This window comes from Geotrypetes seraphini, chromosome 4, assembly GCF_902459505.1.
Source record: "Geotrypetes seraphini chromosome 4, aGeoSer1.1, whole genome shotgun sequence".
Lineage (NCBI taxonomy): Eukaryota > Metazoa > Chordata > Amphibia > Gymnophiona > Dermophiidae > Geotrypetes > Geotrypetes seraphini.
In genome coordinates this window covers 142,913,719-142,940,119 of record NC_047087.1, presented here as the reverse complement: position 1 = coordinate 142,940,119, position 26,401 = coordinate 142,913,719, and the positions used below count along the sequence as shown (strand labels likewise).

The 26,401-nt window shown below is 43.4% G+C and overlaps 1 protein-coding gene across 10 annotated transcripts in view; it reads left to right on the top strand.

The window, feature by feature from the left end:
- The window catches only part of RSPRY1 (ring finger and SPRY domain containing 1), a 351,216-nt gene that overhangs the window by 258,209 nt on the left and 66,606 nt on the right, over nucleotides 1-26,401 (top strand). For all 10 annotated transcript variants that reach the window (XM_033940897.1, XM_033940899.1, XM_033940898.1 and 7 more), the window contains 2 exons: nucleotides 17,340-17,455; nucleotides 19,374-19,517. In XM_033940897.1, coding sequence (XP_033796788.1) covers nucleotides 17,340-17,455; nucleotides 19,374-19,517 — 260 coding nt within the window. The remainder of the gene's footprint in view (nucleotides 1-17,339; nucleotides 17,456-19,373; nucleotides 19,518-26,401) is intronic.

Genomic DNA, 26,401 nt, shown 5'->3' with positions numbered 1-26,401 from the left:
GCCTTTTCTCCTCCGAAATGGGACATATTGTACTAACCCCTCTACTGAAAAAGACCGACCTTGACCCCTCTATTCCCTCCAATTACCGTCCAATAGCAAATATCCCTCTCCTAACCAAGATATTAGAATCCATCATATCCACTCAACTCTCATCCTACCTAGAAAGATTCTCTATTTTCCTACCCCACCAATTCAGCTTCAGACCCAACTTCAGCACCGAATCCCTATTAGCCTCACTAATCTCTAAGGTACAACAACTTCATTCTCGCAACAAATTCGCTGTACTTCTACAATTCGACCTCTCCGCAGCTTTCGACGTCGTTCATCATGATATCCTAATCTTCCTACTCTCTGAAATAGGCATAAGTTCCACAGTCCTAGACTGGTCCTCGAAATTCCTACGCTTACACTCCTACACCGTTAACATAAACGGTACCTCATCCCCTCCCTGGAAGCCGATATGTGGAGTCCCACAAGGCTCACCCCTCTCTCCTATCCTTTTCAATATTTACATGTCCTCTTTGAAACTCCTTCATCTATCCCCCCTGGAAACTCTCTACACCTATGCTGACGATATCCTCATCCTCCTTGAGACCGACTCGAACCTCACTAACCTCGCTGAGAACATATCCGCATGTATAATGAACCTTCAATCCTGGGCACATTCTGTACAAATGAAATTGAACGAGTCCAAAACAAAACTACTTTGGCTCAGCCCAATATTAGGGCATTTACCCACCTCCATCCCATTATCTTCCGGCTCCACTCTTCAACTTGAGTTTTCAAGCAAAGTCCTTGGCATCATCATAGACTCCTCTCTCTCCTTCAATGACCACCTCAACTTCTTGGTAAAAAAATGCTTCTTTAGTCTTCATATGCTGAGGAAAGTGAGATCGTACTTTCATCATTCTCACTTCATAGTCCTTGTTCAATCCACCATCCTCTCTAGACTGGATTATTGCAACTCCATCTATTTAAGCCTAACTAAAAAAAAAACTCCACAGACTTCAGCTAATCCAGAACGCCGCAGCCAAGCTTATTTTCGCTAAAGGCAAGTTCGACCACGTCTCCCCACTTCTGTCCAAACTTCACTGGCTCCCAGTTCACTCCAGAGTCCTCTTTAAATGTGCCTGTTTAGCTTTCAAGATCCTACTTGGCATCCTTCCTCCCGTTATCCCTCTCTTCTGGAACTCCTCTAACCCTAATTCCACTAGATCCTCCCAAAAACTGAAACTATCATTCCCCTCTGCAAAAGGTATATCCCGCGTAGGAAAACTAGGAACATCCCTCCCCTTTAGAACCACAGAACTCTGGAACAACCTCACATCCCCGCTCAGAATTTCAAGCTCCCTCCAATCCTTCCGCAAACACCTGAAAACTTGGCTCTTTTCAAAATCTAACACCTCCCGCTCTTTGGTACCCTGTCCCTCTTTATCTTCCTAGCTCCTTTCCTATAACCCTTCATTGTAGCTTCTTTTCAACCTAACCCTGTAAACTGTGCCGAGCTCTACGCTTGTGGAGATGGCACGGTATACAAACCTAAGGTTTAGTTTAGTTTTATACACTCTGAATGTTTCTTCCCTGCTGAGGTTCAGGAAACATCAGCTAGAGTGGTGGGGTGATTTACCCCTTCCACTTATAGGTAGAATACCCTGATTAGGATGGTGGTGTTCCCACAATGGTTATGTATGCTGTAGATGCTTTCCTTGTAATTGTTGAAGAAGAATCTTCGGATTTTAGATTGATTTATTTCACATTTTGGTTGGACTGGTCGGAAACCTATGATATGATAAACTTACTTGGTAGGTACTTGGAGACAGGGAGGATTGGGTATCCCCAATATTGGACTCTATAATACAGCTTGTTTGTTAAGACATCTGAAAGATTGGATGTTAGATGAACAACAATTTACTCTAGTCGGACTGGAATCTGTGTTTTATGCGCCCTATTGTGTACATGGTCTGTTACATATGCCGAATAAGACTCTCCCCTTAGGTCTTCAGTCTAGCACTTTATATAAGTATTTGAGAGATGGGTGGAGAGTTATGGTGTGGCGATTAGTGGGAAACCCTTTAATTACTGATCAATTGTCTATATGGAGCAATATGGAGTTCAAGCCAGAATTAGATAATCCTATATTTGTAGCATGAGCGCAGAAGAGCGTTACTTTAAGCACATAAGCATTGCCTCTGCCGAGTCAGACCATAGGTCCATCATGCCCAGCAGTCCGCTCCCGCGGCGGCCCCCCCCGGTCAATGACCTGTAGTGATCTATTACTCAAGAGCATTTTGTCTTGTATAGTAACCCTCTAATTGTACCCCTGGATTCCCTTACCCTTTAGGAACTCGTCCAATCCCTTTTTGAAACCCAAAACTGTACTCTGCTCAACTACCCCCTCTGGAAGCGCATTCCAGGTGTCCACCACCCTCTGGGTGAAGAAGAACTTCCTAGCATTTGTTCTGAACCTATCTCCCGTCAATTTTTTTGAGTGTCCTCTAGTTTTTGTTGCCCCCGCCAGTCTGAAGAATCTGTCTCTCTCTACCTTCACTATACCCTTCATGATCTTATAAGTTTCTATCATATCCCCTCTAAGTCTCCGCTTTTCCAGGGAAAAGAGCCCCAACTTCTCCAGCCTCTCAGCATACGAGAGGTTTTCCATGCCCTTTATCATTTTTGTTGGTCTTCTCTGGATCCTCTCGAGTATCGCCATATCTTTCTTTAGGTACAGCGACTAGTACTGGACGCAGTACTCCAGATGCGGTCGCACCATTGCCCTGTACAGCGGGAGGATAACTTCCTTGGTTCTGGTAGTGATACCTTTTTTGATAATGCCCAACATTCTGTTCGCCTTTTTTGAGGCCGCTGCGTGTTGTGCTGCCGGTTTCATTGTTTTATCCACCAAAACCCCCAAGTGCTTTTCTAGGTTGCCTTTTCCCAATGTCATCCCCCCATCGTGTAGTTGTACATCAGGTTCCCTTTCCCTATGTGCATAACTTTACATTTCTCCACATTAAAACTCATCTGCCATTTATCTGCCCATTCACTCAGTTTGTCCAGGTCCCTTTGGAGTTTTTTACATTCCTCTACAGATCTAACCTTACCGGAGAGTTTTGTGTCATCCGCAAATTTTATAACTTCACACTTTGTCCCTGTTTCCAAGTCATTAATAAATATATTGAATAGCAGCGGTCCCAGCACTGACCCTTGTGGGACGCCACTTGTGACCCCTTTCCAGTCAGAATAGTGTCCCTTTACTCCTACCCTCTGTTTCCTGTTTGCCAGCCAGTTTTTGATCCATCTGTGTATGTCCTCTTCCACCCCATGGTTCCACAGTTTCCTTAGAAGGCGCTCATGAGGTACCTTGTCGAAGGCTTTCTGGAAGTCTAGGTATACTATATCTATGGGGTCACCTTTGTCCAAATGTCCACTTATCCCTTCGAAGAAGTGCAGTAGGTTTGTTTGGCAAGATCTTCCAGTACAGAAACCATGCTGGCTTGTTCTCATCAGCTTATTTTTTTCTATGTGCTCACTGATACTGTTCTTGATCAATGATTCGGCCATCTTCCCCAGAACTGAGATCAAGCTGACCGGTCTATAATTCCCCGGGTCGCCTCTGGTTCCCTTCTTGAAGATAGGTGTAACATTTGCTATCCTCCAGTCTTCCAGTATTACCCCTGTTTTCAGGGATAGGTTACAAATCTGCTGCAGTAACTCCGCTATTTCGTTTCTAAGTTCTCTTAGTATTCTTGGGTGAATTCCGTCCGGGCCCGGCGATTTGTCAGTTTTTAGCCTATCTATCTGTTTGAGTACGTCTTCGAGGCTTACCTCCATGCACGACAATTTTTCCTCTTGGTCCCCCTTGAAGAATTTTTCCGGTTCCGGAACATTGGATGTGTCCTCTTTTGTGAAGACCGACGAGAAGAACGTGTTTAATCTGTCCGCCACTTCCTTTTCCTCCTTTACCACTCCTTTCCTATCTCCCTCATCCAGGGGTCCCACCTCCTCCCTCGCCGGCTGTTTTCCTTTCACATATCGAAAGAAAGGTTTAAAGTTCCGTGCCTCCTTTGCAAGTTTCTCTTCATATTCTCTCTTTGCTGTTCTGACTACGCGGTGGCATTCTTTTTGGTGCTTCCTGTGCTTTTTCCAATTTTACTCAGTTTTATCCTTTTTCCATGTCCTGAAGGATTTTTTCTTATCTCCTACCACCTTCTTAACCACCTTTGATAGAGTACTTCCTAGAGGACGATGGTGCATTGAAGCCTTTTGAGAGGCTGCATGCCTTCTTAGGCCCTGATTGGGGAACCTTTATTCTTATTGCCAAATCAAACATTATATAAGATCTTTACCAGTAAAGCACCTAAACACATGGACAGTAAAATTAGAGCTTATGGGGCTCATAATCAAAACAGAAATACATCTAAAATCCCATCTAAATCAGCACTTGGACGATTAATAATACAAGTCGTCCAAGTGCTGATAACTGAAACGGGTTTTAAACATATTTAAAAACAGCTTAGGTCTCTTCAGTGCTGCTGTATGCCCAGAGCTGAAAAGGGCGTTTTAGGAGGAGTGGTGAGGGCAGGATTTGGGCGGGACGTGGGCTGACCTAGACTTAGTCGTACTGCAAATATAACCGAAAATTTAACGAGGCTGCTTGGACATAACTTGTACATTGTGACCTAGGTGATGTAAAAACAGGTTTAAGTGCCCAGAAGGTATCCAAAGTGAGTAGATAACCACTGCAGACACAAAGTACAGACCCCCACACGCTCCCCAAGTGATCACTGACCCCCCCCCCCCTATGCACAACACCATAAAAATCAGAATAAAAGCGTACATACCTGCCTCCAGAACAACAGCACCTGGCATAGGAAAGTCTAGTAGGGCGGCACAGAGGTGGCTTAAGTACTCTGGGGCTATTGGGGTTGTAGACAGGTGGATCTAGTAGGTTTTGGGGATATTTGGGGGGGCTCACCATGACCTATAAGGGAGTTCTAGTGAGATGTTTATATGGTACCCTTTTGTGTAGTTTGCAGCAGTACCCTGTAAGGTGCCCCACTACTGTTTTGCCATGTCTGGGTGTCCAGACCATCACTTTTCTGTCCCATCCCACGTCCAAAAGGTCTTGTTCTAGGCATTTTTGACTTGGACGAGAATGGAGTGTAAAGATAGATGACTTAGCGATCTGACTGATCAAACCGCTGGACGTATAATTAGATGATTTTCAAAAAAATATATATATTTTAGATGTATTTTTTTGAGAATGGACTTTAGACATTGCCAACTTTGGGCAATTAGCGACTTAGGCCCAAAACGGATTTAGACGTATCTTTTGATTATGCCCCTCTTTTTATTTCATTTAGCTGCTTATAATACTTCAGTCTCGGCATTTCACTGAGCTGGGAAGGAGATCTTACACAAAACTTGAGGTACTTGGAACACTGGACATACTATTAGTGGAATCCCCTGGTTGTGGGACTGTGGGAGTGTTACTTTTGGGTATTACATAGAGCCTACCTCACTTAGGCTCAGCTTTATTAGATTGGTGAGGTTGATTTTCCACTGTGCTTCAAATGTGGGAGGGAGCCTAATGATATTCATTATTTCTGTTCTCAATTAAATCACACATCTCTTTCAAATCTAACAACTATTTAAAAAGTATTCCAATAGTTCAATAATTCAGTGTTCAAACCTGCTGGAGAAAAACGTTTCATTTACAATTGGAATACCCTATTTCCCAATGGTTTAAACTCTTGAGATCGAGTGGTTAAATGTATAAGCAATTGCTTAGATCCTCAGGTTTGATGTCATTTCCGTCTAATCCTGGCCCATAGTACAATATTACCCTACCTTGATAGAGAAACCTAAATTCGCATTTACAAGGGCTCGTAACTTGGGTGAAAAACTTAAGTACAGGAGAATAGACCATTGCAGTAACAAGTTACCCTCTCACCAACCTTATGGCCATTGCCGGATTTGCTGCCATGTGTGGCGTCAATCCTTTATAGCGATTCCTGTGTTACAAAGGAAGAAGTTTGAGCTCTCCACAGGTACAAATTGTGATTCTCAGGGGGTTGTATATTGTGTGATCTGCCCCTGCGGTTTATTATATATTGGTCAAACCAGTAGAAAGATTAAAACACGCATTATAGAACACCTCAGTAATATCCGCAGGGGAAGAGTCTCCGCCCCCTTGGTTGATCATTGGTTGCAGGAGAATCACTCACTTGAAGAACTTAAATACACAGTGTTAATTCATATTAAACAATATGAGGGTGACATATGTAAACTTTTATTACAAAAGGAACAACGTTTCATTTACAATTTGAATACCCTATTTCCCAATGGTTTAAACTCTGAGATCGAGTGGTTAAATGTATAAGCAATTGCTTAGATCCTCAGGTTTGATGTAATTTCTGTCTAGTCAATCAAGTGGGGCAATATGAGATATAAAGTTGCGAGTAACATTCACTCCTCAGTTAGCTCTTGATTCGGTGTCGTCCCCGGTTCAGCATGGTACGTTTAAGCAATGTAGATTGGTTGTTACATAAAAGTATGAACATCAAGTTAGATTTACAATGATTCAGGTACCAGGTAATACATAGGTTTTAAATAAGGATTTTTATTAAAGTTTTTGTTTTTAACAGAGTCCCCTCCTGATGAAGAGTACGAAACTCGAGTCTGGGGGCCAGGCATTGAACTAGCACATATTTCAACACTTTATTGCACCATTTGCACAAATCGCACCATTTGCACAGTATTTTAATACCGCTGGGGCTACCAATTTTTATTGCCCCTGCTATTCCACCAATTGTGGTAGGAGAACAATCAGGACATGGAAGTTATAGCAGGTCCTATTATTTTTCTCCAGCGGGTTTGAACACTGAATTATTGAACTATTGGAATACTTTTTAAATAGTTGTTAGATTTGAAAGAGAGCTGTGATTTAATTGAGAATAAAAGTTGATTCATCACAGAATAAGATTTGTTTTCTCCCTAGTAGTTTGTATAATTCATTATTTCTGGACATTATTTCTGGATTGGCACACACAAAAGTTTTGGTCTGCTATTGTGTGTTATCTTAACAGTTTGCTGGTGGGAGTGATATCTGGAACAACAACACAGGTGGTGCTGGATATGGCAGAAGTGTTTAAAGGGTGCCCAAGGGGAAGATCTTGATGTGTCCTATGGTGTGTCTCCTGGCGCAAGTGTATTTTTCAGTGTTGGACTTCCTCTGATCCCCCAACATATTAGCAATGGAGAAATCAAGTCCATACATTAGTTACCTGGGAAGCTCGTGCAGTAGAGGGTTATCTAAAATGGATTATATTGTATGAACAATGGATTGTATTGTATGAACAATTTTTACACATTTGAGAAATCTATCTGAATTTTCTACCTCCAAGGGGTTGGAACATAATTCTGAGTACATTGTAACTCAGGTATATGATTTCCTTTTTATATATCTTCACCTCTTTTTTTTTATATGGGCAGGGGTGGGATGGGTGGTTTTGGGATCTTCCTTAGAGGGCTTATGAACTTAGTTCCCCTGAGGAGTTTTGGTAACCGGGGGCATATGACCTTGGTTTTATTATTGAATGGAATCTGGGAGTTCAGTTTGATTATTTAGTAATATGGAGGGGGGTTTGGAGGGAACAGGGGAGGGGATAATTAATTTTTAAATTGTTTGATGACTGGCACTCTGTTGTCCACTGTTCTATATTTGCCTCTATTGTGTGTCCATCTATGCTGTTCTTGGATGTTCATCAGTCATCAATAAAAATGATTTAAACTAAATAGCAGTGTAACACAGTGATATAAGATATGAAACATTAAAGCAATGATTAAATGTGATAAGTGACGTGAAGATGTAAGGTAATGAATAAAAAGTAAGAGATGGCACAGAATAATGAACAGATGTGAACCATCAGAAATAGTGAGAAAAAATAGTGAAGATGCAGACAGACATAGGGGCAGGGAGAGAGACAGAAAGAAATACAGACAGACAAAGGAGGTCAGAGAGACAGACAGGGGACCAGAGAGACAGACAGAAAGAAAGACAGACAGACAAAAGGTGCCAGGGAGAGAGAGAGAGAAAAATAACAGGAGGGAGAGAGACAGAAAGAAAGGAAGAAAGAGACAGGAGCAGGGAGTGAGACATAAATAAACAAAGACAGACAGGCATATATTCTAGCACCAGTTAATGTAACGGGCTTAAACACTAGTACTGTATATAAATATTTTGAGATATATGATTTTAATTACCCTAACATTAACTGGTTAAATGTTACATCAGGGAGTGCTAGGGAGGTAAAATTTCTAGATGTCATAAATGAGTGCTTCTTGGAGCCACTGGTCCGGGAACTGACAAGAGGAGGAGCTATTTTAGATTTGGTCCTTAGTGGAATACAAGACATAGTACAGGAGTTAACTGTGTTGGGTCCGCTTGGAAACAGTGATTATAATGTGATCAAATTTGAGCTGATACCAGGAGTGACGTCGCAAAAGAGATCTACTGTAGAGGTGTTTAATTTTCGAAAGGGTGACTGATAAAATTAGGCAAATGCTTAAAAAGAAGCTAAAATGATTAATTGCAAAGGTTAGGACTGTAAACCAGACGTGGATGTTATTTAAAAATACCATTGTGGAAACCCAGACCAAATGCATTCCATATATCAGCAAAGGTAGCAACGAAGAGGAAATGAGAGCTGGCGTGGTTAAAAGGTGAAGTGAAAGAGGCTATTAGAGCCAAAAAAAATCCTTTAAAGAATGGAAAAAGGATCTGAATGAAGAAAATAAGAAGAAACACAAGCACTGGCAAGTTAGATGCAAAGCATTGATAAAGCATTGATAAAGACAGCTAAGAAAGAATATGAAGAGAAACTTGCAAATGAGGCAAAAATTCATAACAATTTTTTTTAGCAGAAAACTTGTGAGGGAATCTATGAGACTGTTGGATGATCAAGGAATAAAAGGGGTGCTCAGGGAGACTAAGGCCATAGCGGAGAGACTGAATTAATTCTTTCCTTCGGTATTTACAGAAGAAGATGTAAGAGATCTACTTGAACCAGAAATGTTTTTTAAGGTTGATGATGTGGAGGAACTGAAAGAAACCTTGGTGAATCTGGAAATTGCCAGCATGGTTTCAGCAAAGGCAGATCTTATTTGACAAGCTTACTGCACTTCTTCAAGGGAGTAAACAGGCAGATAGACAAGGGCGACCCGGTCGACATTGTATATCTGGATTTTCAGAAGGCGTTTGACAAGGTTCCGCATGAACGACTACTTCGGAAAATTGTGCGCCATGGAATCAAGGGTGAAATACTCACATGAATTAAAAACTGGCTGGAGCATAGAAAACAGAGAGTGGGGGTAAATGGACAATAGAGCGTCACCAGTGGGGTGCCGCAGGGCTCGGTGCTTGGACCCGTGCTCTTCAACATCTTTATTAACGATCTGGACATAGGTACGATGAGTGAGGTGATTAAATTTGCGTACGATACGAAGTTGTTCAGAGTAGTGAAGACGCAGGGGGATTGCGAAGATCTGCAACATGACATAATCAGGTTCGAGGAATGGGCATCAACATGGCGGATGAGGTTCAACGTGGATAAGTGTAAAATGATGCATGTAGGTAACAATCTAATGCACGAATACAGGATGTCCGGGGCGGTACTTGGAGAGACCTCCCAGGAAAGGGACTTGTGAGTTCTGATCAACAAGTCGATGAAGCCGTCCACGCAATGTGCGGCGGTGGCGAAAAGGGCGAATAGAATGCTAGGAATTATAAAGAAGGGGATCACAAACAGATCGGAGAAGGTTATCATGCCGCTGTACCAGGCCATGGTGCGCCCTCACCCGGAGTACTGTGTCCAGCACTGGTTGCCATACATGAAGGACATGGTACTACTCGAAAGAGTCCAAAGAGGAGCGACTATAATGGTTAAGGGGCTGGAGGAGTTGTCATACAGCGAAAGATTAGAGAAACTTAGCCTTTTCTCCCTCGAACAGAGGAGATTGAGAGGGGACATGATTGAAATATTCAAGGTACTGAAGGGAATAGACTTGGTGGAAAAGGACAGGTTGTTCACTCTCTCCAAGGTAGGGAGAACGAGAGGGCACTCTCTAAAATTGAAAGGGGATAGATTCCGTACGAATGTAAGAAAGTTCTTCTTCACCCAGAGAGTGGTAGAAAACTGGAACGTTCTTCCAGAGTCTGTCATAGGGGAAAACACCCTCCAGGGATTCAAGACCAAGCTCAACAAGTTCTGCTGAACCGGAATGTATGCAAGTAGGGCTAGTCTTAGGGCGCTGATCTTTGACAAGAGGGCTTGCACGTGAGCTGCTATGCACAATGGACCACTGGTCTGACCCAGTAGCGGCAATTTTTGTGTTCTTATGATAAATCCCCTGGACCGGATGGTATTCATTGCAAGGTACTAAAAGAACTCAAACATGAATTTGCTGATCTACTGTTAGTGATCTGTAACCTGTCGCTAAAATCGTATAGTACCTGAAGATTGGAAGGTGGCCAATATTACACCGATTTTTAAAAAGGGTTCCAGGGGAGATTTGGTAAATTACAAACTGATAAACCTTACTTCAGTGCCAGGCAAAATGGTGAAAACAATTATAAAAAATAAAATTGTGGAACACGTAGACAAACATGATTTAATAAGACAGAGTCAGCATGGGTTCAGCCGAGGGAGATCTTGCCTCGCCAATTTGCTTGACTTCTTTGAAGGTGTGAATAAACATGTGGATAAAGGTGATCCGATTGATGCAGTGTATCTAGATTTTCAGAAAGCTTTTGATAAAGTTCCTCATGAGAGACTCCTGAGAAAATTAAAGAGTCATGGGATAGGTGGCAAAGTTCAATTGTGGATTAGGAATTGGTTATTGGATTGAAAACAGAATAGGGTTAAATGGTCATTTTTCTCAATGGAGGAGAGTATACAGTGGAGTGCTGCAGGGGTCTGTACTGGGACCGGTGATATTTAACTTATTTATAAATGATCTGGAAATTGGAATGACGAGTAAGATAATTAAATTTGCAGATGACACTAAACTGTTCAAAGTTGTTAAAACGCTTGCAGATTGTGAAAAATTGAAGGCGTATCTTAGGAAATTGGAAGACTGGGTGTCCAAGTGGCAGATGAAATTTAATGTGGACAAATGCAAAGTGATGCACATTGGGAAGAATAACCCGAATCACAGTCACCGGATGCTGGGGTCCACCTTGGGGTTAGCGCCCAAGAAAAGGATCTGGGTGTCATCATAGACAATACAATGAAACCTTCTGCCCAATGTGTGGTGGTGGCGGCGGCCAAAAAAGCAAACAGGATGCTAGGAATTATTAAAAAAGGAATGGTTAACAAGACTAAGAATGTTATAATGCCCCTGTATTGCTCCTTGGTGTGATCTCATCTGGAGTATTGTGTTCAATTCTGGTCTCCTTATCTCAAGAAAGATATAGTGGTGCTAGAAAAGGTTCAAAGAAGAGCGACCAAGATGATAAAGGGGATGGAACTTCTCTTGTATGAGAAAAGGCTAGGGCTCTTCATCTTGGAAAAGAGATGGCTGAGTGGAGATATGATTGAAGTCTACAAAATCCTGAGTGAAAATTACAAAGACTAGGGGGACACTCGAAGTTACAGGGAAATACTTTTAAAACCAATAGGAGGAAATATTTTTCACTTAGAGAGTAGTTAAGCTCTGGAACCCATTGCCAGAGGTTGTGGTAAGAGCATATAGTGTAGCTGGTTTTAAGAAAGGTTTGGAAAATTTCCTGGAGGAAAAGTCCATAGTCAGTTATTGAGAAAGACATGGGGGAAGCCACTGCTTGTCCTGGATCGGTAGCTTGGAATATTGCTACTCCTTGGTTTTTGGCCAGGTGCTAGTGACCTGGATTGGCCACCGTAAGAATGGGCTACTGGGCTTGAAGGACCATTGGTCTGACCCAGTAAGGCTATTCTTATGTTCTTATGAACATCTGAGTAGCTGGAAGCTGCTTTGGGGTTTCCCCTATCTCTCAGCTGTTTGAGCTTCCCTTGCCGATTGTGTGCCATGTGTGAGAGTCGCCCTCACAGCAATTATTCGGCAGGATTGGATGGGGATTACAACAAACCTCTGTTGAATTCATTTGCATGCAAACTTGTTTAAACATCAATCAAAAATTGGACCACAGCAGACCCACGTTTAGTGCATCTAACTCTCGGTGCTTGCAAATGGGGGAAGTATTCCTGAGGTTACAGTGGGTGATCACAGAATGTTGAGGTTCAATATCAAAATGCAAGAGGAGAGGACTTACTTTAAGATTGAAGGTTCTAGACTTCAAAAGAATTAACTTTGTCAAGATGTAGAAATACCTCAAGGAAGAATTAGTTGGATGGGAACATCTGAATGAAATAGAAAAGCAGTGGGCAAAACTGAAAGAAGCTATTTTGCTAGGAAAGCACTTAAAAGAAAAAGAAGGCTGTGTCAGAAAGAGGAAGACAGTCAAAAATATGTGGAAAAACTACAAGAAGCAGGAAAAGTCAGTAAAGCTAAGATGCAAATGGAAGAAAAGATAGCCAATAAGGTAAAATTGGGGGACAAAATGTTTTTTAGATATGTAAGTGAGGAAGAAGTGTCAAAAGTGGCATAGTGAGATTCCAGGGTGAGGGTGAAAAATATGTAGAAATCGATAAGGATAAGGCTGAACTGATTAACAATTATTTCTGTTCTTTGTTCTCGGATGAAAGATCAGGGGTAAGATCTGTAAAAACCAAGTGAAAAGCTCCCTGTCCCCACCCCACCTTCTTTCTTTCTTTCTTCCTTCCTTCCTGCCCTCCCCATGCCACCGCCGCCGCGGAATAGGCTGCTGCCGCTGCCGCTATCGGGAACAGGCCGAGATCTCCCTGCTTCTCTTCTGCACGGGGCCGACCAACGCTCGCCGCCTGGCATCAATTCTAACGTCGGAAAGGACGTTCCGGGCAGCCAGGCAGCGATTGGCTAGCCAGAACGTCCTCTCGATATCAGAATTGACGTTGGGCCGCGAGAGTTGGTCGGCCCCGCAGGGAAGAGAAGCAGGGAGATCAAAGAACACGGTGCCAGCCTGATCCCCGATGGCAGCAGTGAGAAGGGAAGGGAAGCAGGTTGGGCACCACTGCTCTAGACGAGCCGCGAGCCACACTCTAGGGAGAACAGTGGACTGCCCCCCCCCTTGGTACGCCACTGGAGCAGCAGAGTGTCTGGCCGGCTCGTTCGTTCAAAGCCGCGGGTGGCGGCTCCTTGCGAGATCCGTGCCTGCGTCTGAAGCCTCTCTGAGAGGCTTCCGATGCAGGAGTGGATAGCGCAAGGAGCTGCCAACCCGCAGCTTTGAACGAACGAGCCGGCTGCTGCTCCAAAAGGAAGAGAATGATGCCTCCAGACCGCGGGCCGCAAATAAAATCTGGAGAGCCACATGCGGGCCGCGTGTTTGAGACCGCTGGATTAGATGACAAAACAGTTGTATATGGGAGGGACGCTAGATGTAATGTACTAAGACTTTAGCAAAGCTTTTGAGATAGTGCCGTAAAGGTGACTGATAAATAAACTGAATGCATGCGGTATGGGCCCCAAAGTGACAAACTGGATTAAAAGCTGGTTAAGTGGAAGGAGACAAAGGGTAATGGTAAATGGAATTTGCTCAGAGGATAAGGGTGTTGTTAATAGAGGTGCCACAGGGATCTGTCCTTGGGCTGGCTCTATTTAACTTCTTTGTAAGTGATATTGCAGAAAGATTGTCTGGCAAAGGTTTTCTTTTTATAGATTATACCAAGCTCTGTAATAGGGTAAACATTCTGGAGGGTATGGATAACATGAGGCAAGATCTGGTGAAGCTTGAAAAATAGTCTGGTAATTGGCAACTAAGATTTAATGCTAAAAATGTAGGGTCATGCACTTGGACTGCAAAAATCCAGAACAGTATAGTATAGGAGGAAAATTACTTCTGTGTGCAGAAGAAGAGTGGGACTTGAGGGTAATTGTGTCTGATGATCTCAGGGTAGCAAAACAGGTAGAAAAGGTGATGATCAAAACCAGGAGGATAGCTTGGGTTCATAAGGAGAGGAATGACCAGTAGTAAAAGGGAAGTGATAATACCATTGTAGAAGTCTCTGGTGAGGCCCTATTTGGAATATTGTATTGTGTGCAATTTTGGAGACCCCACTTTCAAAAAGATATAAATAGGATGGAGTCGATCCAGAGGGCTGCTACAAAATTGGTTAGTGATATTTGTCATAAATTGTACGGGGTCAGACTTAGAGACCCTAATATGTATATTCTGGAGGAAAGAAGGGAGAGAGTGGGGATATGATCAAGACATTTAAATATCTCTGTGGTGTTAATGTACAGGAGGTGAGTCTTTTTCAAATGAAGGAAAACTCTGGAAGGAATGGGCATAGGATGAAGTTAAGAGGCGATAGGCTCAGGAATAATGTAAGAAAATACTTCTTTACAGAAAGGGTAGTAGATGTGTGGAATAGTCTCCCGCTGAAGGTAGTGGAAATGAAGAATGTATCTGAGTTCAAGATAGTATGGAACAGGCATGTGGGATCTCATAGGGAGAGAAGGAGATAGCAAATGTTGTGGATGGGCAGACTGGATGGGCCATTTGGTCTTTATGTGCCATCATGTTTCTCTGTTTCTATCCAAATTGCAATTTTTGAAGGCAGTGAAAAACCACCATTTATTTTAGTCAAAGCTTTCTGTTGATAGCCAATTCTATCTATGAGTATATCTGGAACCAAATCCTTCAGACCCAATCTGATCAACTAAATGTGTGGAGGAGCATAATCAAAACATACGTCTAAGTCCGATTTGGGCATATGTCACTAAATGCCCAAAGTCAGCAGTGGGAGAATGCCCATTTTCAAAAAATACCTCTGGAATGTTCAATTTTGGGTTTGTTTGTTTGTTTGTTTGAAATCGTCTGTCTGGACATCCAGGCTATTGTTCTTCCAGACCACCAGTACATCTATGTTTATACCGCAATTTCGACCAAAATTTCATCCAAGTCTCAAACGCCCAGAACAAGATCATTTGGATTTGTGGGCAGCCAGTCTTGTAATGCACTGGCCACCCAGACATGGTAACAGAACAATGGGGCGCCTTAGAGGGCACTACTGTGAACTTCACAAAAAGGGTGGCATATAAACATCTCACCAGAACTCTCTTATAGGTTATGGTGAGCACCCCAAAATCTACTGTGCCCACCTGTTTTCAACCCCAGTAGCACTTATGGCAGCAGGTGGCACATATATTGGCAGTAGAGTAGGATTTGGGGGGGGGGGGGTTGGTGGGCACACATGTTCCACCATAAATGTAGTGGTTAGAGTGGGTCCTCCTCTCTATGGTTCACTAGCCCACCCACCCCCAGGCTATTTAAGACACCTCTATGCAGTTCTACTAGGCTTTCCTATACGAGGTGCTGATGTTCTAGAGACAGGTATGTACTTTTTTATTCTGATCTTTGTGAGAGTGTGAGGGGCTCAGTGAACACTGAGGGAGTGTATGTGGGTCTTTACTTTGTTTTTCTATGCAGTTCTACTAGGCTTTCCTATACGAGGTGCTGATGTTCTAGAGACAGGTATGTACTTTTTTATTCTGATCTTTGTGAGAGTGTGAGGGGCTCAGTGAACACTGAGGGAGTGTATGTGGGTCTTTACTTTGTCTTTGCAGTAGTTATCTGGTCACTTTGGATACCTTTTGGCACTTGTACCTGTTTTTACATCGTCTAACTCAATAACATCTTAAGTTTCGTCAAGGATGTCTAGTAAAACATTCAATTATCCCTACAGGATGCCTCCATCCCGCCCACATACTGCCTACATCTCGCTCCATTCCACCCACTCCTCCAGATACACCTTTTTAGCTCTGGGCGCACAGTGGGATTCAGAGACCTAAAAAGTCTTGTGACACATCCAGGAAATCAGTTTGATTATCGGCACTTGGACAATCTATCTTTTAGGTCATCCAAGTGCCAACTTGGGGGATTTTTAGACGTGTTTAATTTTTGATTATGAGCCCCATAACGTAAATGTTAGAAGTTAGATGAAACTTTAGCCTCTCAATTTAAACCTCAGATAAGTCTCTGAGAAAAGAAAGAAAAAACACTACTCTTGACCCGTTTCTGTCCACCCTTCTCCTATCAGTCAGAGAAACTTACAATCTGTACTGCCACTGATCAACAAATCTCTCAAATCTGGGATTCTACCAACAAACTGGAAGACTGCCATAGTTAAACCAGTTCTAAAAATACCTTCCTTAGAACCTGATCAACCAAACAACTACAGATCTGTCTCAAACTTATCTTTCATATCCAAAATCCTGGAGGAAGTAGTCCTGATCCAATTTGGAGAATTCACAAGCAAACAAACCACCCTCTCCAGGTGCCAATCTGGCTTAAGAAAATTCCACAGCACTGAAACAGTCTTACTTGACATAATTGACGACTGTTGGAAACACCTAGACAAAGGCGAAGATACCCTCTTAGTCCTATTAGACCTAATCGCTGCTTTCAATACCATCAACCATTCTGTCCTCCTGAACAGATTGGTCAGAATTGGAATCAACAACCTGACCCGTAAATGGTTCTCCTCCTTCTTAAACCAAAGATCCCAACAAATACAATGGAACTCAACCTTATCGAAACACCAGCCACTCAACTATGGTGTTCCACAAGGAGCACTACTCTCCCATTACTATTCAGCCTATACATCCGACCTGTCCTTGACATAGCCACGAAGCACCAAATCCAAATTCACTCCTTTACTGATGACATTTTTGACAGTCCTCTTGCTGTCAGTTGACAAAAGATACCAATGCCACATCTGTTGTAAAATGAGATTGAAAACCAGACACGCTCCAGTCTGTCTTACTATTTCCATCCAAAAACAGGTTAAGCTGTTGAAGCACTGTTCTTTCTACCAACTATGGTTATATGCTGTCTGAGGGTGCAAAAGTTGGTTTCGTCAACAAGGGGCAAATAACTTTCTTTGCATCACTGTGGGCTGTTTTGAATATTTCTTTCATTAAGTGTGAAGATTAGCATATTTCTTTAGTTTGACTGCATTGTTGCAATATCTTTTTGATAATATGAATAATTAGTTTTAATAGGAAGAACAATTCTCTAGATCTCCTGTTGTGCCGGTGATTTGGGAGCCTAATACCAATAAGGAATGTGATTATTAAAATCTGCTTAATGGGAGTAAACAGGCTGAATATTGATACAATTATTAAAGACAAGATATTTGATTTAAAAATATTTGTGGAGAAAACCTATTAAAGTAGAGCAATAATATTCTTCTCTCCTATAGTTTTAAAAGAAGGCAGACAGTTCACGTATGAGAAAGCTGACTTAACTAATATCCATGCAATGCTGAATAGTAATGATGTCAGCGAGTACCTCAAAATCTCACCCCATGGGCTGGAGGTAAGGAACAATAAGGCAGTGGGATAACATTGGTACTGCATGATGATGTCTGTTAAATGTTTGGTAGGGCTTGCAAGCATGGTAGTGTTCTCTGCTATTTTCTCTGCCAGTCTTCTCTGTAAATCGCATGTTCTCATAAAGATTTCATGATATACCCATCAAGAGACTATAACACAGCAAATATTTATGGAAAATTCAATTTATTCAATTTTATTTCCATATTAAAGGTATAGCATCACATTGTAACACTGTATACCCATGGGAATTTTTTTTATTATTTTGGGAGGTGACTTTGAATCATTTAGGTTACAGCTCCTTTTCAAAGGAGAGTAAAATTTATGAAAACTCCCTATGGTTCCCAGTTGGAAAATATATTTAGTGGTACAGTAATACTAAGTTCTAGTAATTGATTGAGAGAAAAACTGGATAGACTTCAAAGGTAATGATTGGCTGAGAGAACCCCCGTACTCGACCTCAAATCAGCTGGTAGGAGAGATGCCCACTCCCTCCTGCCAGCGGCTCCGCCCCCCTCCTCCCTAACATCCCCGGCAGGAGGAAAACCAATTTCTCCTGCCGGCAGCCCCCTGAACATCCCTAGCAGGAGGGATGCCCAATCCCTCCTGCTGGTAGCCCCCATTAATATCCCCACCTCGTGAAACCCACCCATACCTTTTAGTCGAAGGCTGGCTAGAGGGATGGCCAGTCTCTCTGGCCGGCTGGCCTGCCTCTTCCGAATCGCAGGCCTTCCCCTTCCCGATGCATCCTGGATTGCACCGAGGAGGGGCCTAAGGCCCTTATTGGGCCTGGCACCTAACGCTCCTCCCATAGGAGGGGTTTCAGGCACCTGGGCCAACCGGAGTCTTAGGCCTCCTCAGTGCATCCCAGGATGCATTGGGAGTAGCATAAGACTCTGTTGGCCAGATCCCTATGGCTCCTCCCATGGGAGTGGTCTTAGAGATCTGCCCAATCGGCAGAGATCCCAGGATGCACTGGGAAGTAGGCCTAAGACTCCGGTTGGCCCAGGATGCACTAGGAATGGGAAGGCCTGCCATTCAGAAGAGGTGGGCCTGCCGACCAAAGGGACTCCCTAAAGCCACGATTCTGTAACTGGCGCCCAAGAATCGTGGCTTTAGGGAATCCCTGCTACTCTGCTGATGGGAGAGTGGGGAATTCCCCTGCCTCAATCGGCTGCTGTGGTCTATGCAAAGATAGGCAGCTGAAATGTAGACCAGGATTACCCGGACTTACTTTTCAGCTGCCTATCTTGGTGTGATTCGCAGCTGGGTAGCCACTTTAGATCGCATAATGCCACTTTGGGTGTTGGCCACACCTAATTTGGCATTCCGCGGCCTAAAGTGTCTACCTAGTCGCGATTCCAGCAGCCATTTTAGCCGCCTTTTATTTAGGCTTCAGTAGGCACTTCAACCCTGTCATTTCTGACCATTTGCAGGATACCTACCGACGCCTAAATTTAGGTGCTAGTTATATAATTTCCCCCTTCATGTCTGAAGGGAAGGAGGGCGAGTTTGGTCATAGATTAATGGTGTTACCTAATGGCTAGTTTACAGACCTATGGATTGTAAACTTCTGAAAGGAGCCTTAGTGCATAACTCCTAGAAAAGGACTGCCCACTTCAACCATTAGATTAGGTATGTTTGGGGAGAGGGTGTAAAACAGGGGAAGTAAACCTCAAATGGCTTCAAATGAAGGCCTAAAATTGAATATAAGAAATCTATCAAATCCAAAAAAAAGGAGCACATGATATAGGGTGGAAAGAAAGGGAATAATAGAAAAGTCTGGAAATGTGGGCAGTGTGTAAAAAAAAAAACACAGAAGAGGTGCCCCATAGTTGCTAAGCTTCCTATTGAAGATGGTGATAATTAATTACAAATATTTGCTTGTATAATTTCTCACTCAGGCACGATGTGATGCCTCATCTTTTGAAAGTGTTCGGTGTACATTCTGTGTGGATTCTGGTGTCTGGTACTATGAAGTTACAGTTGTTACTTCTGGTGTTATGCAAATAGGTTGGGCAACTAAAGACAGCAAATTTCTCAATCATGTAAGTACTGAGACTATATAAAGAATAAAGTGGGGGGGAGTCAAAATTATGCAACTAATTGTAAAGTTTGTGGACATTTTTAGCCATGGACTTTGCACCAGTTCGCAAAGGGTAAGTGTTAGTTTACTTTTCTTGCCTAGGGAAAAAGTACCCACACAGATTTGCACTTGCTTTTCTGCTAATATTTAAATTGAAAATGTTAAAACATACTGTTACTGCTTCTCCTGACCTAATCCCTCCTACAAGCCAATCTGCTTTTTTATGGGTGAAAGTGCATGCAGAGTTGATCAAAGCAAGTATATTAACCTGGGGAAAGGGTAAGCTTTTGAAAACTGCCTTCTAACACATTCAATATACTGCCAAGGGAGGGAAGATACAAATTGAATAACTTTGGGAATAGTGGAGAGCCCTGGGAAGCTCCACAACGATTAGACCAGTTCTCTGATATTCCTCCTTGAGTTTTTACAATTTTGCAAAAATCCCTCAAATCACTTATAAACTATACCTGTTACATCTATTGCATCCAATATCTGCAGTAATATGGCATGATCTATCAGATCAAAGGCTGAAGATAGATCAAACTGTAGGGTCCAGGGCAGTGTCCATGGCAGGATTAATTCTTTGAGGGCCCCCTTGCCCATGCCCAGCCCACACCTGCCCCCATTTACTTCTTTATTTCCACTTGTATTTCATTTTTTTTTTAAATTCAAAACAAACAAATATTAGCATACCAGTGCACAGTTTTTCTTCTAAGCAACCCCCAAACATCTCTGAACAAATCCCCCTTCCTTCCTTTCCCACCTACTTATCCAGGACTTTAACTCTGAACCCTTTCCATCCATAATAATAAAAGTCTAAGCGCGCATGCGCTGTCGAAAATCCGTGAGTCCTGGTGGCGTGAGCTGTGCTTCTGTGCCAGTGCTCACGGTGCCTGCGCTAGCGCGTGTGCCAGCGACTCTTCCCTCCCACTGCTGGTCCTCTTCAAAGCGGCCTGCTGAGGTACACCAGCCACTGTAGCGAACCTTGCAGGCCGCTCTAGCAAATCCAGGGAGGCGAAAGTGGGACGGAGGCTGCAATCGGCAGCAGCTGCTGCTACTCCTCCAGCCGCCTAGCTCCTCTCCGCCAGCCCCGGCTGGCAGCCCCCTCTGCCCAGTCCTCTCTGCTCCGGTGGCCCACGCAGGAGAAGAAGCGGATGAAGCAGGGAGACTGTGCAAAGGGAAACAAGTGGGTTGACGGGAAGGGGAAAGGGACGGGGAGGAAGCCGAGGAATTTCTAGCACCCGTTAATGTAACGGGCTTAAAGACTAGTATGTATATAAAAGTGTTCAAATATATTGTAAAGCAGTAATACAATCCGACAAATAAGTCTATATTAATAACCAAGATTGCAATGCCTCTCAACTGCCTCACTCTGTCAACCAACTGTAACCCATATGTATGTATGAACAACCAAATCTGTAACTCCTCTAGTACGTTCCACTCTATATATGTTAACTTGTAACGAAACAACAAGGCAAGCAGTCCACCAAAGAATCCAATGTGGAACAAAGGAAGATCGGCAGAAAATAAGGAGATTCAAATCAGGTTTATTCAAGGTTCTCCCAAGAACCATGCCTGATGCATTTCGCCAAACAAGGCTAGTCAACGCTAACAGAAAACCATCTGCCTCTTCTATCAAACTGAGCTTGCAGTTTGTAGTGCGGTGAGCCGTGCTGAATGACCTGCGCTGCTCCCGACGCTCAGAGTTCCTATGAGCGTCGGGAGCAGTACGGGCCATTCAGCACAGCTCCCTGCACTAAAAACTGCTAGCGCAGTTTGATAGAAGAGTCCCCATGTCTTTCATACACACAGAACACAGATACACCCTCACCCAGTATGGAATAAGTAATCACAAATAGAGAATGACACGGTGGCGGTTACCCGCGGCTAGCTGCGTTTAGCCGCGGGTAACCCGCCGAAACGGGGAAAGAAAAATAGCAGTCGCTGATGGGATGGAGACAAGGCCATTCACCGCCCCGTGGAGTGGTGAATGGTCTTGTCTCTACAGTGAGGCATCAAGGATCACGCGGTCCCCGCAGCCCCTGCCCGCCCGATCTATCGTAGCGTTTAGCCAGCTCCCTCCCTTCACCTCATCTTAGTTGCAGGCTTTCTTTTTCAGCGACCTGTACGCTTTCAAAGAGCCGCGCATGCGCGGCTGCTCAGTGTTCAATCTTCTGCTCTGACGCAACCGGAAACAGGAAGTTGCAGCAGAGCAGAAGATTGAACACTGAGCAGCCGTGCGTGCGCGGCTCTTTGAAAGCGTGCAGGTCGCCGAAAAAGAAAGCCTGCAAACTAAGGTGAGGTGAAGGGAGGGAGCTGGCTAAACGTTACGATCGATCGGGCGGGTGGATGGGGACTGCGGGGACCGCACGATCACGCGTGTTCCCGGCTCACACTGGAAGGAGGGAGTGAAAGGGAAAAGGATTCTGGGCCAAGGGGATGAAGAGGGAAATAAAAACCCACAGCAGGAAAGAAAGGGAAGGACAGGCAGGTGAGCCAGATGCTGGAAGCAGGGGGGGAAGAAAGAAGGAAAGAAGATAGATGGGGTTGAAAAGAAGAGACACACTGGTATGGAAGAGGAAGATAAGGGAAATCTGGACACAGGAAGGTAACAGAAAGAGGGGAAATTATGTGCATGGGGCATAGGGACAGAGACATAAAGAGGACATGCCATGGGGATGGCATATGGACACGGGGGGGGGGCAATGGCAGATACATAGGGGAGATATTAGAAATGGGGAAAATAGGGGCACAGAAGCGAGATGGTTTGTGGGGATGGGACAGGGACCGAGCTCGCAGGCTCCAGTGGCTTGCACAAATTACATTGTAATGTGCCACGAAAATAAGAGGGAGGAAGGTAGATAGATAGGCCACACGAGAGGAGCTGAAGGGTGGTAGAAAGGAACAGATGGTAAAGGAGGGAGGGAAGGGTGGTGGTGGAAAGGAATAGAACAGACATTGAAAGAGGGTGGAGAGGAACAGACCCTGAAGGGAAATGTGGAAGACAGAGTGGGGAGAAGATGCTGGAAGGGAAGAAGACAGATGCCAGACTATGGGGGAGCGGAGGGAAGATGGGTGCTAGACTAATTGGGGGGGGGGGTGAAGAGAGAGGCACCGTAACATCAAATGGAAGACGCAGAGAGAAGACACACAGTGGATGGAAGGAATTGAATGAAAAGATGTGGAAAGCAGAAACCAGACAACAAAGGTAGAAAAAAAAAATTCTATTTATTTATTTATTTTTTGCTTTAGGATAAAGTAGTATATTAGTTGTGTTGATAAAAATTTATAAACAAAGCCCTGCCAGTTGAACATCTCTTTCTCTAGTTCAGCAGCAGGAACTTTGATTTATAAGAAAGGAATAAGCTAAATATTACAGTACTAAGGCTTATATGGATGCTGCGGGGACGGTGACGGGGCGGTGAATGGGATGACAGTGGCGGTGACGGGACGGTGAAAGGGATGGCGGTGACGGTGACGGGGCGGTGAAAGGAACGGCAGTGACGGGGCGGTGCAGAGGATGGTGGGCCGGGGACAGATTTTTCCCCCGTGTCATTCTCTAATCACAAACTAAAAATAGAAATATGTAGATAAAGGTTAAACTGAACCGCCAAGAAGCCAAACTGCATACAGTGAAACATCACAGAAACAGTGACACATAGCCCCCTAATACTCTGCAAAATATAAATATAGCAGATGTAAATTTGAAGAAACTGACAATCACCACTTTACAAATTAACAAATAGAAATAAAACAAAAATTGAAAATAAGAATATACCATTTTATTGGACTAATCTATTTTTCAATTAACTTTCAGATGCCATACCCTCCTTCTTCAGGTCAATATAGTATACTGCTGATACATTATCCTGTCCTGGCCTGAGAAAGGGGGTTTTGGCCTCTGAAAGTTAGTAAAAAAAAAAAAAAGTATTAAAATTAGTCCAATTAAAAGATTACCTTATTTTCTGTTTATAAATGTTTTATCAATACAACTGCAATACTATTTTATTCTAAAGCAATAAAACATTTTTTTCTACCTTTTGTCGTTTCTGCTTTAATCATCTTGTCTTCACTCTCTTTTTTCTAGCCAGCATCTTGTCCTCTCTCTCTGCTATGCATCATCTGGCCCTTTTATCCAGCCTCTGCCCTTTCCTCTCTGATCTGTCCATCCTCTCCTGGTTCCATATGACATCTTCCTTCTTTCTATGCTCCTTCCATAAACTGTCTATCCTCTTCCCTTTCTTTCCTTTGTATATGATTCATTTCAGCTCTACCACCTCTCCATTTTTCTCTTTCTGTAACCACCCCCTCTCCTATGCTCTGGCATCTTTCTCTTCTCCTTTCTTTCCTTTCCACCCCACAGTTCCCTTCCCTGATTCCCTGGCATCTCTCTCCTTTCCTTTTCTTCCATCTCTCCCTCTCCCTCCATGCTCTGACATCTCTACTACTTCTGTTAATTCTATAGCGCTACCAGATGCAAGCAGCACTGCACAGAGTTACAAAAAGAGTAAGAAAACAGTCCCTGGTCAAAAGAGCTTACAATCTAAACAGGCAAGACAGACAAACAGGATGTCATGAATATAGTTAAGGGGAACAGTTAATCAGCTGGCTGGGTTGAAGGGCAGAGGAGTAGAGTTAAGGATTGAAAGCTATATCTAAAAGATGGGTTTTCAGTCTGCTTTTAAACAAGGGAATGGCCTTTGCGGAAACAGCAAGTAAGCAGGACCCGGCAGAAAGGAAGGCCCAAAGCCAGCAACAGCAGCGAATTGTAAACGCTGCTGCTGCTTGAAGAAGTTCATGACGCTAATCCTTGGAACACTCGGAGCAGACCACTTCTCCCCCCCCCTCCCCGGTAGCCAAAATGTTCCTTTTCAGAGGGGCCCTGACAAGGCAGCTGTTCTCACAAGCTGCCGACAGCTGCCCCAAAGTTTTCCCTCTGTTTCTGACAGAGCAGATTACTGCAGAGGGAAAGCTTTGGGGCAGCCATCAGCAGTTTGTGAGAACGGCTGCCAATTCGGGGCCCCTCTGAAAAGGAAAATTTAACTGTTTAATAAAGATTGGGAAGGTGAGGGGAAGTGAAGGAGATAAAGAGAAGTTTGGACCACGGGACCCCCTGGATCCCCACGCGCAGAACAGCTGCCCTGTTTACTCCCCACTAACATCAGCCCTGGGGCCCCCCTGACAATATCAGGCCCTAGGCACGTGCCTACTGGGCCTACCCTTTAATCCGGTCCTGGCAGTGTCACTGTATTATAATTTATTCTGAATCCTGATTGGGAATAATATAACAGTGTATGATCTAAATAATTTGACAGATATTATGATATCAACCCTTACGTAATATTTACATAGATTGGTATGGAGGCTATTGGTCTGTAATTAGAAGATAAGGCTTTTCAAGGTTTTGAATCTTTCAAGATAGGAGTGATAATTATTTCACTAAAGTCTACAGGAAACTGGCCTTGTGAAACCATAGATTGTATCCAATCCATAAATTGTAAGCAGAATTGCAGTTAGGATGATTTTAACAAATATAATGGGCAGCAATTCAATTCACATGAGGCACTATTATTTTGGTTTTTGTCAGGTACTTGTATTGGTCTGACCCAGTAAGGCTATTCTTATGTTCTTATAGCATTTTCAAAGTGTTTTGTTATTTAAGTTTGAGAGTTAGACAGATAATCAACCCCTTTGAAAAATGTCTGGCTACTGCTAAATTTTCAGCATTAATTGGTCAAGTTAGGCAGCTAACCTGTTTGCAGAGATAGTTGGCTGTATTTTAGCCAACTAGATTTATATAATATTAAAAACGTGCTTCAAATCTATCAAGCCCACTAGAAATTATTTAGTGGATCTCAAGAGAATAGATTTAGAAATTATTTAGTGGATCTCAAAGAATAGATATACAGTATTTCTTGCAGTTTCCTTCTAGGGTTGAGCAGTAGCCTTTTGAGGTCTATTTGGCTAATAATTGTTTGTGGACTTTTTCTCTAGGAATTTGTCCTTATGTGAATTTTAAACCCAGCAATGCTAGATGGTTTTACAGCATTCTTTGGCATCAAATTCACAACTTGTTAGTTCATTGACTGAAAAAGTGGAAATATGCATACTTAACATTGTCACAGTAGCATGTTTTCCCTTCCTCAGTTCCCAAAAAAGCATTACCATCTATCCATCCCTCCCATTCTACATAGAAACATAGAAACAGACGGCAGATAAGGGCCACGGCCCATCTAGTCTGCCCACCCTAATGACCCTCCCCTACCTTTGCCTTGTGAATAGATCCCATGTGCCGATCCCATTTGGCCTTAAAATCAGGCATGCTGCTGGCCTCAATCACCTGCACTTCCAGGTGCGATCAACCATCCTTTCAGTGAAAAAGAATTTCCTGGTGTCACCTCATAGTTTCCCGCCCCTGATTTTCCACGGATGCCCTCTTGTTGCCGTGGGTCCCTTGAAAAAGAAGATATCTTTCTCCGCTTCGATGCGGCCCGTGAGATACTTGAACGTCTCGATCATGTCCCCCCTCTCTCTGCGCGCCTCGAGCGAGAATAGCTGTAGTTTGTCTAATCGTTCTTCGTATGGGAGATCCTTAAGTCCCGAGACCATCCGGGTGGCCATTCTCTGAACCGACTCCAGTCTCAGCACATCCTTGCGATAATGCGGCCTCCAGAATTGCACACAGTATTCCAGGTGGGGCCTCATCATGGATCTATACAAAGGCATAATGACTTATGGCTGACGAAACCCCTGTGTATGCAACCTATGATCTGTCTATCCTTGGATGAGGCCTGCTCCACCTGACTGGCAGCCTTCATGTCCTCACTGACGATCACCCCCAAGTCT